This window comes from Seriola aureovittata, chromosome 9 (genome assembly GCF_021018895.1).
Source record: "Seriola aureovittata isolate HTS-2021-v1 ecotype China chromosome 9, ASM2101889v1, whole genome shotgun sequence".
In the NCBI taxonomy this organism is placed as follows: domain Eukaryota; kingdom Metazoa; phylum Chordata; class Actinopteri; order Carangiformes; family Carangidae; genus Seriola; species Seriola aureovittata.
In genome coordinates, this window is record NC_079372.1 from 19,064,473 (window position 1) to 19,079,701 (window position 15,229).

General features: G+C 40.1%; 3 protein-coding genes across 3 annotated transcripts; all 3 read right to left on the reverse strand.

Moving 5' to 3' along the window:
* Window positions 1-10: 10 nt before the first annotated feature.
* On the reverse strand, window positions 11-6,775 carry htr6 (5-hydroxytryptamine (serotonin) receptor 6). Its single transcript, XM_056385848.1, has 3 exons — window positions 5,137-6,775; window positions 1,610-1,744; window positions 11-402 (listed from the first exon to the last, which is right to left on the reverse strand). Exons 1-3 carry the CDS (start codon window positions 6,049-6,051, stop codon window positions 46-48), a joined length of 1,407 nt encoding a protein of 468 aa, XP_056241823.1. The 5' UTR covers window positions 6,052-6,775; the 3' UTR covers window positions 11-45.
* Window positions 6,776-8,169: 1,394 nt separating this feature from the next.
* Window positions 8,170-10,071, reverse strand: micos10 (mitochondrial contact site and cristae organizing system subunit 10). Its single transcript, XM_056385229.1, has 4 exons — window positions 9,932-10,071; window positions 9,089-9,136; window positions 8,586-8,692; window positions 8,170-8,444 (listed from the first exon to the last, which is right to left on the reverse strand). The coding sequence occupies exons 1-4, from the start codon at window positions 10,002-10,004 to the stop codon at window positions 8,439-8,441; spliced, it is 234 nt and encodes a 77-aa protein (XP_056241204.1). The 5' UTR covers window positions 10,005-10,071; the 3' UTR covers window positions 8,170-8,438.
* Window positions 10,072-10,763: 692 nt separating this feature from the next.
* Window positions 10,764-14,280, reverse strand: sike1 (suppressor of IKBKE 1). Its single transcript, XM_056383827.1, has 5 exons — window positions 13,831-14,280; window positions 13,558-13,663; window positions 12,992-13,134; window positions 12,761-12,874; window positions 10,764-11,841 (listed from the first exon to the last, which is right to left on the reverse strand). The coding sequence occupies exons 1-5, from the start codon at window positions 13,987-13,989 to the stop codon at window positions 11,713-11,715; spliced, it is 651 nt and encodes a 216-aa protein (XP_056239802.1). The 5' UTR covers window positions 13,990-14,280; the 3' UTR covers window positions 10,764-11,712.
* Window positions 14,281-15,229: the final 949 nt, after the last annotated feature.

A 15,229-nucleotide genomic window follows, 5' to 3' on the forward strand; every position in this document is an offset into this window, starting at 1 on the left:
ACACAACACATTAACTGACCTTTATTTTATTTTTTTAACTTCTGTTCAATCCAGGTTGTCGACCTGATTGGGCAAAAGCATAGGCAGCTCAATCCCAGCATGCTCAGCGTCAAGCAGGTTGACAGCATCAGTGGCGGTGGCAGGAGGGTGGGTGGGGTCGGAGGCCAAGGGAGAGGTGGGGCTGATAGCAATGTTAGGCTCTCCTGAGTTGCGTAGAGAGAGCGACAGCGCCGGCGAGGGTCGTCTGGGCGACTGCGAGGAACAGCAGGGCAACAGCTTCCCCAAAGCTCGCTTGAAGTCTCTCATGAAGAGCGGGTAGATGATTGGGTTCATTGTGCTGTTGCAGTAGCCCAACCAGGTGATGGCGTCGAAGAGGGCAAGAGGGACGCACTCGCACACTGCCTGAGTGAAGACCGTGAAAACAACAATCAGTTAATTTTGTGGTTAAAATGTAAAAATAATTAATTACAGAAATAAAGAAAATAAATTAGATAAAGAAAAAAATTTTTTTCAAGGCACCCTGCAGAGATTTTATAATAATGTAATATAATATGATATAAGATTTATTTATTACCTATTGATGCGTTTATTTTTCCTTTTTGGGAACATTTATTTCTTTTTGGCAAATGTTGAACATTTATGAATGTACTTTCCCTGTTCCAAATCCCCATCCCACAACTGAGTTTTGAAATCTTTACAAAAAAGAGAAGACAGATTTTTTTCTCTTTAATCACTTGGACTGCCCATCACTTTTTTCTGATCTTGAACATAACAACCAGGTTTAGAGAGGGACAGGGAAGGAGGTGACAGCTGTTAAAGGAGAGCTTCCAATACTACCAAGATGAGACAGGGAGGCGGTGGGAATAGGACAGAAAGGAGGGGGGTGACTTTCACACACCACATTGAGTGTGAAAAGGAAAGAGAGAGCAGACACAGTCAAGTCTCTGTGCTCTATGTTAAGCAGGGGAGAAGCGAGAGGGCACAGATGGGAAATCAAAATGACTGGATCATTGAAAGCTTGAAAAACAGGACAAGTGTCATTACCAATTTAGATGGAACTGTTTCCATGTTTTTTTTGTTTTTTTTTTAGCAACGAGTGCGTGTGCTCAATCTAGTCAAATTAAAATTAACAACAAAAGAATATAAATTAGAAATGGTACTTCTCCAGGTTGTTTTCTGGGCTTTGGAATGAGTCAGCCACATGAAGCTGAAACGCCAATCTAGTTCCTCGTCGGATGGCTTGGCAAAGCTGTGACGCCAAGGCTGGCCAATAAAACATAGATCTGTATCCAAGTGTTTTTTTTTCTTTCTTTCTCTCTTTTGCATTTATTTCACACCGTTTTTGTGCCGTCACACATAGGAATTTGTGAGAAAAAAACCTCTGAATCAGAGATATATGAACAAAGACTGACTTGTGAAATGGGGAGGGAAATTGTTGTAGGCCCTAAATGGTGAAGACAGAACATGAGTGTGAATAAAGGCAAAGGCAAAACTGAATAGATTTGTTTCATATATCAGAGGGACACTAATGTCATGTTACCTGTATTTTTTCCAGTACACCTCTGTGTAACATCTGTGATGGAGTTAGTGTGTTGGTGCCTCGACTGACCTGAGCCATGTTGGTGATGAAAAAGGGCAGCCAAGCGCTGAAGAAGAGTCCCAGGAGAACTCCCAGTGTCAGACTGGCCTTCAGTGCCCTCCGACCCTGCCTGTGAGCCAGGCGGCGCTCACTGTTCACTGACGGCTGTGGACAGTAGAGAACAAGAAGAATTATAATTGATTGTATTTAAAAGAATTACAAATGTGAATCTCTCCTTAACACTCTGGGTACCTCTTTATGTCCTCTATGACATGCAAATTAGATTATTTTAATTTATTCTGAATACCTCTGTGCATTTGATTAACGGTTTGCATAAAGATTACGTTTTTATCAAGTTAATTAATTTAGCTGAAAGAATAGTTTATTATTTTGGGAAATATGCATATTTGCTTTCTTGCTGAGCATTAGATTAAAAGATCAACCCCACTCTCATTTTTGTTCACTAAATATGAAGCTGCAGCTAGCGGCTAGCAGGCTACTAGCTTAATTTAGCACAAAGATTGTAAGCACAGGGAAACAGCTAGCCTGGCTCTGATCAACACTAACCAAGAGCTAGACCAAAGAACTCATTGTGGACTTCAGGAAGAGGAGTGACACACCCGCCCCCCTGCTCATCAACGAGACGGAGGTTGAGCGTGTCACCAGCTTCAAGTTCCTGGGTGTCCACATCTCCGAGGACCTCTCCTGGTCTCTCAACACCTCAACCCTGGTCAAGAAGGCTCACCAGCGTCTCTTCTTCCTGAGGAGACTCAAGAAGGCCCACCTGTCACCTCAGATCCTGGTGAACTTCTACCGCTGCACCATCGAGAGCATCCTCACCAACTGCATCTCGGTGTGGTATGGTAGCTGCTCTATCGCGGACCAGAAGTCACTCCAGAGGGTGGTGAAAACCGCCCAACGCATCACCGGTTCTCCCCTCCCCTCTATCGAGGCTGTCCAGAGCAAGAGGTGTCTGCGGAAGGCGCGCAGCATCGTGAGGGACAGCTCTCACCCCAGCCACAGACTGTTTTCCCTCCTCCCCTCAGGGAAACGCTACAGGGTTCTCCGCTCCAGGACCAGCAGGTTCAGGAAAAGCTTCTTCCCTGCAGCGGTCACCCTGCTGAACTCACAACCCCGGTGTCCCCCCCCACACACACACAACCCAGAGACTGTGACTGCCACACCAACCCCCTCAGCCACCTAACCTTGCACTGAACTGTTCTGAACCGTCTCTACTCATTGTCTAGCACTCACTGTATTTATTCCCGCTACCTCATCATTGTAATTTTGTACCCTACATATGCACATCTCCACTTTACTTATGCACACCCTCACTTTACATACCTGTACAGCACACACTTGCACTTTAACTGCTCTTTTGCACTTCTGGTTAGATACTAACTGCATTTCGTTGTCTTAGTACGTGTACTCTGTGCAATGACAATAAAGTTGAATCTAATCTAATCTAACAAAAAAAATACAACAGCTAGCACCTTTAAAGCTGATTAACATGTTATACTGTAAAAAAAATAAATAAATAAAAATAAATAAAAACAAAATGTTAAAAATGATAAGTTTGGTGAAGAGAGTTGCGTGCTAGTACTATTTCATGGCTGTAAAATCAAACTCTTTGGCTAGCAGTTTCCCCTTGTTTCCATTCTTAATGCTAAGCTAACAAGCTGTGCGGTATCAATCTTCTTATCTAACTCTTAGCAAGAGAGCCAAATGTATTTCCCCAAATTCCCCAAACTATTCACATAAAAATGTTATCAAATACAAATATTTAATGGTAGCCAAATGGTTATGATGCATACCACATATCAACATATAGGATGTGGTGGCCTTTGTGCTTCCCTCTATATTCCCATGTTTCCTGTCAGCTTCTATACTATCATTATAATTTCTTCTATGTCTATTTTTTTATTTTCTGTTTTTTATTTTATTCATTATTATTATCTGTATCTATATATATATATTTATATATTTTAATCATTACTTTCTGTCACGCTATTCCACAATTTTAAAAAAAGGAATGTGTCAGATCTATCTACTGACTGCAACATGTGACTTGAACAATCACAGTGTCACTATTTTAAGAAGAAAAAAAAAACACAAAAGAAAAACGATTATTTTTCTTTCCCCTTTCTCAAAAATATCAATGTTACGAGACCCTTAAACCACATTGACCGTCGGGCCAGCCAACTCATGCTGTGCAGCCAATCATTACTGACACCCACATCTAGGATATTTCCATTTAATGAAATAGTGCAGCTGTAAAAGGTTTGCACTCAGGTTATAGCTGCAGTGAAGAGTTGAAACAAGATGACACAAGATATGAGTGTGAGACAACGAGGAATAAGGTGATTTAAACCATTTTTAATGGGAAAATTGAAGGTTAAAGGGTTAAAATTCACTCAATTCTTTGAGCTTATTCTTTGAGACTTAATTTAACTTTCTTTTCTAGTGTATGTGTGTGTTTGTGTGTGTTTGTGTGTGTGTGCTCTTTTACTGCACAGAAATGTGACAGACTTTGTGGCTGTGATCCTTGCAGCACATCACATCTGACATTGTCTGTACTTTTCTCACCATGGTTTCTGGGCAGGTTTTTACACCTCTTCCATTTTCCTGAGTCTCTTCTTTTCTACATTTTTGTGTTAAGACGAACGAAGAGTAAAACATTTCTCAGAGTGCATCCGACTAATTCTTTTGTAAGAGGCTGATAATGAATAATACACACACCTATAAACAATATACACACATTCCCTCTATTTGTTTCCATCCTTGCTCAGTAGGTTCATGTTTAATGACATTTACCACATATACTTACATATTTTAAATAATACTTTTTTATATTTTATTGTCAAGCTTGACTCACAATACTTACTTTATCTTTCTTTATATATTTCTACTTAAAATGTTTATTATCAGACACCAAAACACCAAGGCAAATTCCTCATGTGTGAAAACCTGAGTCAGTCGTACTTCCAATATACTTCCAAACTAGGTAAAAGCACATCAGGACACTTGTGCAAAAAGTGGGTATAGACTCAAAACTTAGATCCTAGAAGGATTTTTTTTAAAAGTATGCTAATTTGACTGCAAAAAATTCATACCGTGGCCTATAATCATTAAAATAACCATCTCCAGGTTTATAATTGCTGCACTTACAAGATATTGAACTTGAGAGAGGATTTCAACTGTATAATTACCATTTTAAGGGAAAGGCATGAGATGTAGAATGAACTGTATTATGTAAAACCTTAAAAATGTCAAGGAGAACTCTTACATTAGATGGACAACTATAATTTGGTTCTGATTTTCCTGCTACCCTTTTCCACTCCAGGAATCAACCTTTTCCCTCTTTACGCTCATTAAGATCGGCTCCATTTAAGGGTCAGTGTACTATTTTAACATCACTGCTTTTCATCAGGTGTTGCAGTTAAACTTTCACTTAGAAATTGCCCTGTTCTTGTTCATGTGCTGGTCGGCCCTCATACACTAAGCATCCTGGAGAGTATAACTGCCCCTTCTGGTTTGTTTCACTGTTTCTTTCTTACCGGTACATTTTGTGACACAGGAGGCTCCTGGTACCTGCAGTCATCTCCGTCCTGCTGAGCTTGTGCTGCCGCAATCCCAGGTGAAGGGGGCCGGGAAGGTTCCCCGAGAGAGGGATGTGGGAGCGGTGGGTGGCTCAGTGCTGCTACCCTCTTCGCCTGCCTCCGTGCTGCCAGAAGGATCCGGCAATAGGTGAAGCAAATGGCGCTGGAGGGCAAAAAGAAGGTGAGCACAGATGCCACGAAGGCAAAGGGCAAGGTGACCCGCAGGCGGCACTGGAAGGAAAGGCCTCCTGATGGTGACACTTGAAAGTAGGACGCTGGGTGCAGTGTGTCAGAGTAGGAACTGATGTTGCTACCGCTGACCCCAGGAATGGACGGGTGTCCACTCCCGAGGCCTAAGCTGTGCCATTTCATCTCAATGGGCAGAAACGAGGCCAGGGCTGCCAACCCCCAAGCGGCTCCCACGAGGAGTAACGCCCGAGGTGGGGTCATCCTCTGCTTGTAGCGCAGCGGTGAGATGATGAAGAGGTATCGGTCCAGGCTGATCACACACAGGTTGAGGATGGACGCGCTGCAGCACATGACGTCGAAGCAAAGCCAAATGGGGCAAAAGGCAGGCCACAACACCCAGGCCCCGCACAGCACGTTGAGCATGGCCGGGGGCATCACCACCAGTGCCACCATCAGGTCGGACAGGAACAGAGACACCAAGAAGCAGTTTGAGGTACAACGCAAAGAGCGATGGGCGAACACCAGCGCGATGAGCAACATGTTGCCACAGACTGTCATGAGGATGATGACAGTCAGCATGAAGGCCAACAACCACGGGCCGCTGCCGGTGATATTCCAAGCACTGGTGGTGGGAAAGCTGCCGTTGTAGCTTCCTACGGAGCTAGACAAGTGAGAGTCAGCCATGGTGCCAGGTTCCCAGCGATCAATCGGCTGGCTCCTGAGGTTTCTGTTTAGCCACCTCTAAATGTTAAAGCGTTAACCTCCCGGGCAAAAACTCTCACTTCAGGAACATCGTTGAACAAAAGGAAGTCAAAGAGGTCGTGTGTTGAGAAGCCATCCAATCCTCTCCCAGTCAAGGTCAGTCGGACTGTTCTCCATGAATAAACATCTCCATCTTCCTTTGGCAGGGAATACGTCCGGGTGCCCCGAGGCTTACTCCCACCGCCACCAGGAGAGTTTCATTCATCTCTCCATGTCCCTGCCTCATCCACAGCTAAGAGCCAGAATGAGCCATTCGACGGCTGACAGAGGGTTTTCGAAGCAGCATGTCACAGTGATGACAGTCACTGGAGGAGGGCACACAGAGAGATGAGCCTTGACTAGGCATATGAGGGCAGTGCCGGCGAGAGGAACTACTGAAGATGAAGAATACAAGGACCAAATCCACCAAAGAATTATTCCTCACCTCTTAGAAGTGGCATTGTACAGCTTCTGCAGCTCCTTTGCTGAGCTGGTGCTCTGCTGCTTTTCACAAGTCCTTTTATTCAGGGAAACGGCACGCTGGGAGCAGAAAGCAACACAAAACTGTGCGGCAGTCATTTGTAAGCCAGGCTCTGTTCATAAGAGCTCTACAGGTACCGTGGTCCTTGTAACGCTGCCTTTATACCGCTCGCTCCTGCTAATCCCTGTGTCGGCCACTCCAGCGTACCTCCCAGCCTGAGCGCACACCTACTGAGAAGGAGCGTGTCAAAGCATTGAGCTGTTAATGCATAACCATGCACAATCACAGCCAAGAAATGCTCATTCTGCATCATAGGAACTGGTGTGGGTGGTCTTTCTCTGTGTTTGCTCGTGGTATTTTTAACTACTGAGGTACAACTATTACAGCATTTTTTTATTTTTTATTATGCATGATAAAGATTTGATGTGAATGATTTTTCTTTAAAGTTAAATCTATGATCTATATATATGTTCACCCTCTCTGACTTAATGATATACAATATTGAATCACTCTAGTTATAATTAATCTTTTCTACTTCTCCTCTCTTCTGAGTGATAGTCATGCCTCAGAAATGTTCTTGTATCCTTCCTTTTATTCAGTAACCTTGGTTGGATTTGTCTGGAAAATGTTTTATTTTTTCCTTGTCTAACTTCAAGATGTAGTTATTGACAACAGACACAGGTGTATTTCATCTCAAACCACCTTCCACCTTCATTAAACACAAATGATGTCTATACAGCTTGTGAGATCTTGGCTGCACCAGTCATCATGATTTAGGTGCATCAGAGTAAAGGGTCTGAATACATATATTACTCTTTTTTTTTTTGTCAGTGTCAAAAAAAGCCTAATTGATCCACTGTATCTCAGTTTCCAAACAATGAAACATGAAAAATTTTTTAAAAGCCAAAGATAAGGAACATTTTGGTGCCACAAAGTTTGTCAATAGTAGATAAAGGGTAAAGTAAAACTCACATGTCCTGCTCAACAATCAGAAAACAAAGTACCTTCACCTTGCTCCTACTTCATTCTGAAGCTAAACAACCAGATGACGTGACAACAATGATTATTCATTCCCCGACAGGAGCACTTGAATATTAAACATGAGACAACATCATTCGCGAGGGTAAAGTCCAGTGCACTCCAGCGTTTCAATAACATTGTCAAATACTAAACATAATACGCAACGCTCTCAATTTTCATTTGCCCTCATGACTAATCTCCACCATCGCTGCGCCCCAGTCATCTGCCACATCACATCGGCTGCTGCCAACCCTGTGACCCCCACCCTCTCACCCACACCGAGCCCACCACCTTATGGGACAGCGTTTGCATCACTGCCTCCTCCTTCCTCCCTGACACATTTCAGAGAATCGCTCCCACTCGCGTTCACAAATAAACGGAAAACACGCCTTTTCAAAGCTGCATTGACAGTTGACTCTTATTACTTTTTCAAGGATCACCAATACCAATTGGACTGCATGAGTTATGATCTGGCTGTCGTAGTTCATCACATACTTCTTGTTTTTTTTTTTTGTACTGTTTTTATGAATTGTGAGGAAACATTAATGACCATGGCATCGTTTTTGTTGATATGATTATTTTATTAAATAAACCCAGACTGTACTGTCCTGATTAGGCACATACAAATCGTACAGAGTCATACTAGGGATGGATGGATGGACAGGGAGATATTAATCTAACTGTAGAACAGTGCAAATGGTGACTCTCGCACAGACAAAAACAAAACAAAACAAAACAAAACAAAACAAAACAAAACAAAAACAAAAACAAAAAACAAACAAAAAAAAATTAGAAAAAAAAAAAACAGTCCCTCGTTGACTTGCAGATATTAATCCTGTTAAAGAAAACAGAAGTCGGTTACACACATCTTGATTTACATAAACAACAACACAGGGTTGTTATTTTGAATTAGAAATAAGGAATTATTTCTGTAACTTGTTTTAAGATCCATATGTATTTCATTGCACAAACTAACCTTTTCGCCTCTGTGCAGCAGATAATGTGACCTTAGGTCATTCTGACAGTTGGCATATGCCATACCAAGTCCCGCTCCTGAGCCGAATGAAATTGGCCATGTGTGCCCTACAAATCAAACAGGTAACTTTATATCTCCTTACACACTAAAATATACAAAGACGCACTTCACGATGTGATTTAAAACAAACCAGACATGGTGTGTGAAATCCTTTTCACACTCTAGCCTGTGTATCATATTTTTTTTCTATATGTAACTGTAATATTCACATTTCTTTTTCTGCTTTCGTCTTACAAACAAAAGCGCTCAATACTCCTAATAATAAATTCTCATTGAATTGTGTGTCCAGTTATAAAAAAATAATGAAATGAAAAAGCCTTTTTAACTGCTAGTAAAGTAGCAAACAGAGCATCACTCCCAGCTCTGCTCCTCTTGTCGAGGCCCTCGGAGCCAAATTAAACATTCAAGATGCACTACAGCAACAATTCACTGAAACTACTTACGTTTAAAGAACAGAACAGAAAACACGATTCCCAGCCCCAGTCCAGTGCCTGAAAAAAAAGAGGAGAAAATATAACAGATGATTAATTAATTAATTAATTTGCTATTTGTTTATTTTTACTTTATATTGTAGGAATATGCTCTCATGCTGTCTCTGACTTATGTACATTTATTTTAATGTATTGTATATTTTTCATGTAGCCATAGTACATGATAATAATAATAATAATTAGATGTTAAGTCCTCTAACAGGTTCAAGAGCACATGTCTTAATGTAGTAGATGATGCAGTACTCCATTCAAATATCTAGTTATTTTGAGTGCTTTCATTATTGGCAGTAGCCTACGTGCATGACTGCAGACTTTTTGCGATAATGCAGAATTCACTGGTCTATAATACCAGTTATTCATCAAGCAACGCCTTATTTTAATAAGTTAGATTAACTTTAACCAGCTCACTGCCGCCATTTATGTCTAGATATATTCTTAACAGAAAAAAGGTGTCAATAAGCAAAAAGCATCAAATTAAAATTTTTCTGAATGGTGTTTCCTCTAAGGTTCCTTAAAATTATAAAATCTAAGGGAGACGTAAATGTGAATGAGTATAACGTTAAAGCAACAGCACCCATGTTTAATGACACATAAAAAATTATACCTGTCGCAGTTACTTAAGCCATAGATATCTGGCTGGTCGTACAGTTGTCCTTTACAAGCCCTTTGTGGCTAGCTAGTTAGCCTCCCAGTCAATGACAGTAGTGGACTACAGTAAAAAAAAATTGCTGCTTAGTTTTTCCTTATTCTGGGACAAGACACTGTCGTAAAATGTGGAAGAATCGGGGTATTTACCGAGTTTAATGGCACCGTCTGCCAGGCATCGGTCCCACTTTTTCCCCAGCTCCTTTTCAGACATGCTGAACATTAGCTTGTGTCAGGCTAGAGGTGTCAAACGTAACTCTGATGCTGCTTTCACGTGCTGTCGGAAATATAGATTTTTACATTTTTCAACACAGAGGAACAACCAAGTGGCGAAGTGCAGAGGGTTTTGTGATGCCGGTTTAGAAGATGTTACTTATTCTGCTTGATGTCGTTAATAATAAAATATATATATATATATAAGAAAAGAAAAACACCTGAAAAAAAAAATGAAAAAAAGACGAAAGCTCGGTTATGCCTTTTCTTGGAACCTGGAACGCAGCACTAAGTCACTCCTGCAAACCTCGCGATGCGTTATAGCCAACGCGGCTTAATGTCGCCATCGTGCGGTAAAAGGGTTGAATGAACCAAAAACTAATTCACCTCCATATCATTGCTGCAGGTTTCCGCAACTGAAGTACACTGAGCTCTTGTCCTTTTGGAAATACTTGGAATATTTTTGTTTAATTATCCTTATCTTTGCATTTATTTATTTCTGTATTGTCCATATAATTTTACTATGTATGTTATTTCAGAAGTTACATTTCCTCCATTTTCAATGTTTAATAGTTTTTATTAAGATGAAATGGAAAATGTTACGAATAATGAATAATTTTGAAAAAAATAAAAAATACACTGAGGTCATTGTCGTGTTTGAGATCAGTTTGAGACTACTTTTGATACACATGATTGGCTGATTAGATAAGAAGGTGTACAGGTGTTCCTTATAAAGTGCTCTGATTTGTTTTGGCAGAAAAAACATTCATGTTTTTTTATTGCAAATTTATTTTAAAGTTTCTGAATGAAATTTTGTTTGACACAAATCAATACACTGTCATGAAGTCAATACAGCATGTTCACCTTATTAACACCAATTTCCTGAGATGACAATATACAATTTCTGGGAACATACAGTGTGCAAACATTTGATATCCATTACACAAAAAGTTGGCATATTTTTAAATTGTTACCATTAAATAACAACAGCTGGAACATTTGATTACATCCAAATCTGACAACTAGAATCAAAGTACTAAACATGGAAGTCATGTTATATATGAATTCTACAAACAGACTGACAAACGTATCAAATTCATAAAATGAGACAACCACATATAAATGATCCACCGTCACTCCTCAGCAGGCAAACTGTGTGAAACAGCCATAAGTCATCATGTTGGCAGAGTGATTATCAAGCACAGCTTCTTAAAATGGTGCAACCTACGAGTTGGCTTCTTAATATGATTTTGAGTGAACTCATAGTTGGGGGTGTGGAGGGTGGGGGGTGGGGGTCATGAGCATTTTACACATTGTGAGTGTGAGTGAACAGCAAAGGGGCAACAAAGAGGTAGAAACTGTGTCCTTGACGAGTAAATGCATCTTTGGCCAAAACAAAATTAATCCCCTTTGCTTTTACTGCATTTACTCCAGTACGTATGTGTGTGTGAACATACGTATGCTGTACATATGAAAGCTTACAACAGCTACCATCCAGATACACCCACAGGTAAATGCTACTGATAGCCAAAATATTGTGTTAAAGTGGCCTTCACTACAAAAAATAAAAAATAAAAAAAAGATGCTGTGGTCTGACTGCATTCCATCTTATGTAGAAAAACTAATGCGGTGAACACAGGTGAAGAGATCATCAACCCTGTCTCCTGGTCCTGAAGGACTTGATTCCCCATTCACAGTTCACACTGAAGCTGCTCTGTTCACTCGTCGGACCCTGGCTGAGGGGACTGTTCTTGTGCTACTGTTGCTGGCTGATCGGTTTCTTCTCTCGCTGTCTTCACAGAGCTCTTGCTGATGACCAGGAGGTCTCGCAGCTCTTTGTTCTCAATCTGAACGTGACAGGATAACCATGCATTTAAGGAAAATAGTGTTCATGTGTAATATTGAGTGTTAAAGGGGGCAGCTGAGCAGCTAGTGATATCTAGCCATGCAGACAGTTTAGGTTTTATTAGTGCAGGTTTTGATAAATCTGTCTTTGGGATTCCCCCTTCCCATTCCATAGTCAATGGAATTACATTTACAGCACTGAAAAATTACAAAAATGTAAAATTAACCAGGTGTCCAAGCACCCATACAACTCAGAAATTAAACAAACTAAACAGGATCATCGACTTCCAAAAACAGTGTCTGTTATATGGATAATCTAGAGACGTTACTTTGTACAGTTATCATTGGAACTATTTTCTACCAAAAAAAAAAGAAGATTTTTCAATGCAGTGAGTGGCACAAATGTGATTTTGTTTAACCTTGTTTGGGTGGCAGTACATATCTTAAGAGATGGACGTCACAAAACCTGGGCAAATAAAACCAAAACTGCTAAATGAAAAAATATATTGTTGTTGTTATTGTGTAGGTGAACCAACTCTTGAGTAAAATGGACAGAAATTTGTCTGACTCTGAATATAGAAAATAAAATGCATTATATATGTATATAATATATACCATATATAAGATAACATAAATAAATATGTGAGTGAAGAAAAAACAGCTGCAGTATAAAAGAGATAAAAAAGTGAAGGAAACACACAGAAGTTAAGGCTAAAATATGTTTAAGAAAAGGCATATAGTGTTTATACCATATCCAAATGAACACATCTATAAGTTTTATACATATACATAAAGTGCCATCATATAATTTGTTTTGTATTAACACAAAATAGTCAATTACGGTATATTTATATGGTAATAAAGAAGCACAGGTTCACTCAGATAAACATTTACAGTTGTTTTTGGTTGTACTGTGCTCACCTCTAGCTGAGCGAGCCTCTCTCGAATAGAGCAGTAGTGCTGATCATCCACCTGCACTGCTCTCCTCATCACCTGGCCCATCTCGCATATCCGCTCCACCTGGCTCTGCACTTCCTGGAGAATGAAGAAAGCAGGACATTTCCCAAAATCAATGTATTTATAACACTCAACATCTATAGCTTTGTAATACTGTCCTGTGAATGACTGAGCAAACGCTAAAAGCCAGTGTACTTTTGCATGGTCCTCATGGAGGCTGAGCACAGGTTTGGTGTCCAGCTCCTTCTTCGCCATCATTAGCTGAAGCATCTGCTTGCGGTATCGACCCATGATCAGCTCCAGCGCGTACTGGTGTTCTTCAAGAGACAACCATAGCTCTGCCGAGACAGTCATGAAGAGGGTTACCAGAAATATACCACCTTTTCACGCTGCTGCCCTCTGGAAGGTGATACAGTTCCTTAAAAACTGGCACTTCCAGTTTCGTGACAAGTTTTTTATCTGCCATCAGAGCACTAAACTGTTGAATATCAGGCTATAATAAGTACATAACCCATGTCCTGTACGCGTGCATTGTTATCTGTGCAATTAACCTAAGTGCAATATTACTGAATACATGTACTCACACTGCTTTTATACCGCCGTTTCTCATTCCATTTATTGTTTGTTTTTATTTATCTATACAGACTGTAATGTGTCCACTTGTCTTGTAGTTATGTTTGAATTCAATTGAATTGAATAACCAGAAATATAAAACACCAGCCTTACAATCAACAGAACAGAGTGGGTTTATTTTTTTTTACCTTTGTTCTCCTGCTGTAGTTCCTTGATTTGAGTGTTTTCCTGAGTCAGAAGGACATGAGGCTTGTATTTGGTCAGCTCCTGAATCTCTGAAGTATCTTCTATGTGCTGAACGGAGGGAGCAGTAAAGGGGCAGTGGGTTACATTTTTCCTCAGAATTGAGGGCTCAACTATATCCTGTTCCACCATGTATGTGTGCAGTTGAGCAGTGCAGCATTAAATGCCTATGTACGTGACTGAAATCTGTTTGTAACCGTCCTTACACTCGTCCTTACCTTGTCTGGAAGGGCATTTCCCACCTCTCTCATGCTCTGCACTCTCTGGCTGAGGGCCCCGGACTGTTCAATCAGTCCCTCGGCGGCCGTGTCGTGCTCTTTCAGCCTCTCGAGAAGGGTCCGAGCATCGCCCAACACTTTCTCTAAAGTGCAGGCCATTTACCGGAGACTGCCAACTCCTGTGTGTAACGTAAACAAGCTACTTCTCTCTACCAGCGAGGTGAAAACACTCCGCAATGTTAGCTTACGTTGACTGTCTAGCCTTAGCTAGCCGAGGCAGCTCCTATGCCCTTAAAGCAACATGTGCGTACTATTGTGGGCCTTCGGAAATATCTGTCTGTAGAAAAAATAAGAGGAGTACATACAAATAAAAAACCAAACACTGTATTTTGTTGTCAAGTCTATCGTTTTCGTGAGACTGAACGATAACGTCACTTCCGTATGTTCTTCTTCACTGGTGTAAATCGAATATCGTAAACCAAATGGACACCGCCATCCACCGGAGAGTTCTGATTTTATGTAAGTTTGTGAGGTAGCAACTGTATATATTGATTGATTTAGTGTTATTAATTAGTAATGACAGTCTATGATTCTAAAAAAAAAAAAAAAAAAAGGAAAGCAAAACAGCTGTACAAAAGGGGATGAAAATCTAGGTGAATTTGTAAGAGTCGAGGACATTAAAACGAAAGGAAATTAAGGAAAATGTTTTTCTTTAAATGTGCAATTATTTCCAGAAGAAAGACAAATTCAAAATGTCTAATTCAAAGGTGCTTTATTGGCATGAAACTTTCAAAAACAATGTTGCCAAAGCAACAAAATGCAATTTAGCCAAGAACACAATATAAAACAACACGAAGATCGATATTCATCACAACATTGTTGTTCGTGTCCCACAATTGTGGTTTCAATGTTGACATACATAAAAAGTTAATTCAATTACAATTTTAAAAAACGGTTTCATTTAAATTAAGATTCATAAAAGATTTTATAAATATGATGATGATTTTTTTCATCTAAATGGTCTGTCCCACACTTCTGAGTCCTTACCGCAACACTGAACAAATGTCATATAGAAAGTTTTTTCAATTTCTACTTAAACAAAAGTTACCAAGTGAACACATGGTGCACCTGTATTTACTACCTGCGCAGAAGACTCAAATGTATGAATTCTAAAATAATTTCCGATAACTGCCGAATTAATGTTTATTAGATGCTAAGAGTCAAATGCTAATGTAGCAGACATTGCTGACTGACATTTATCTGCAAAATTATTTAAAACTTTTGCAACAGTTGTCTTCACGCAGCAGTTTTAGGTGTTCAAATTCAGTTTGATGCCAGAGCTCTGCTATGAATTCTACTTTCAGAAAGCTTATCATTTTAATAAAGTTTTTCTTGATAC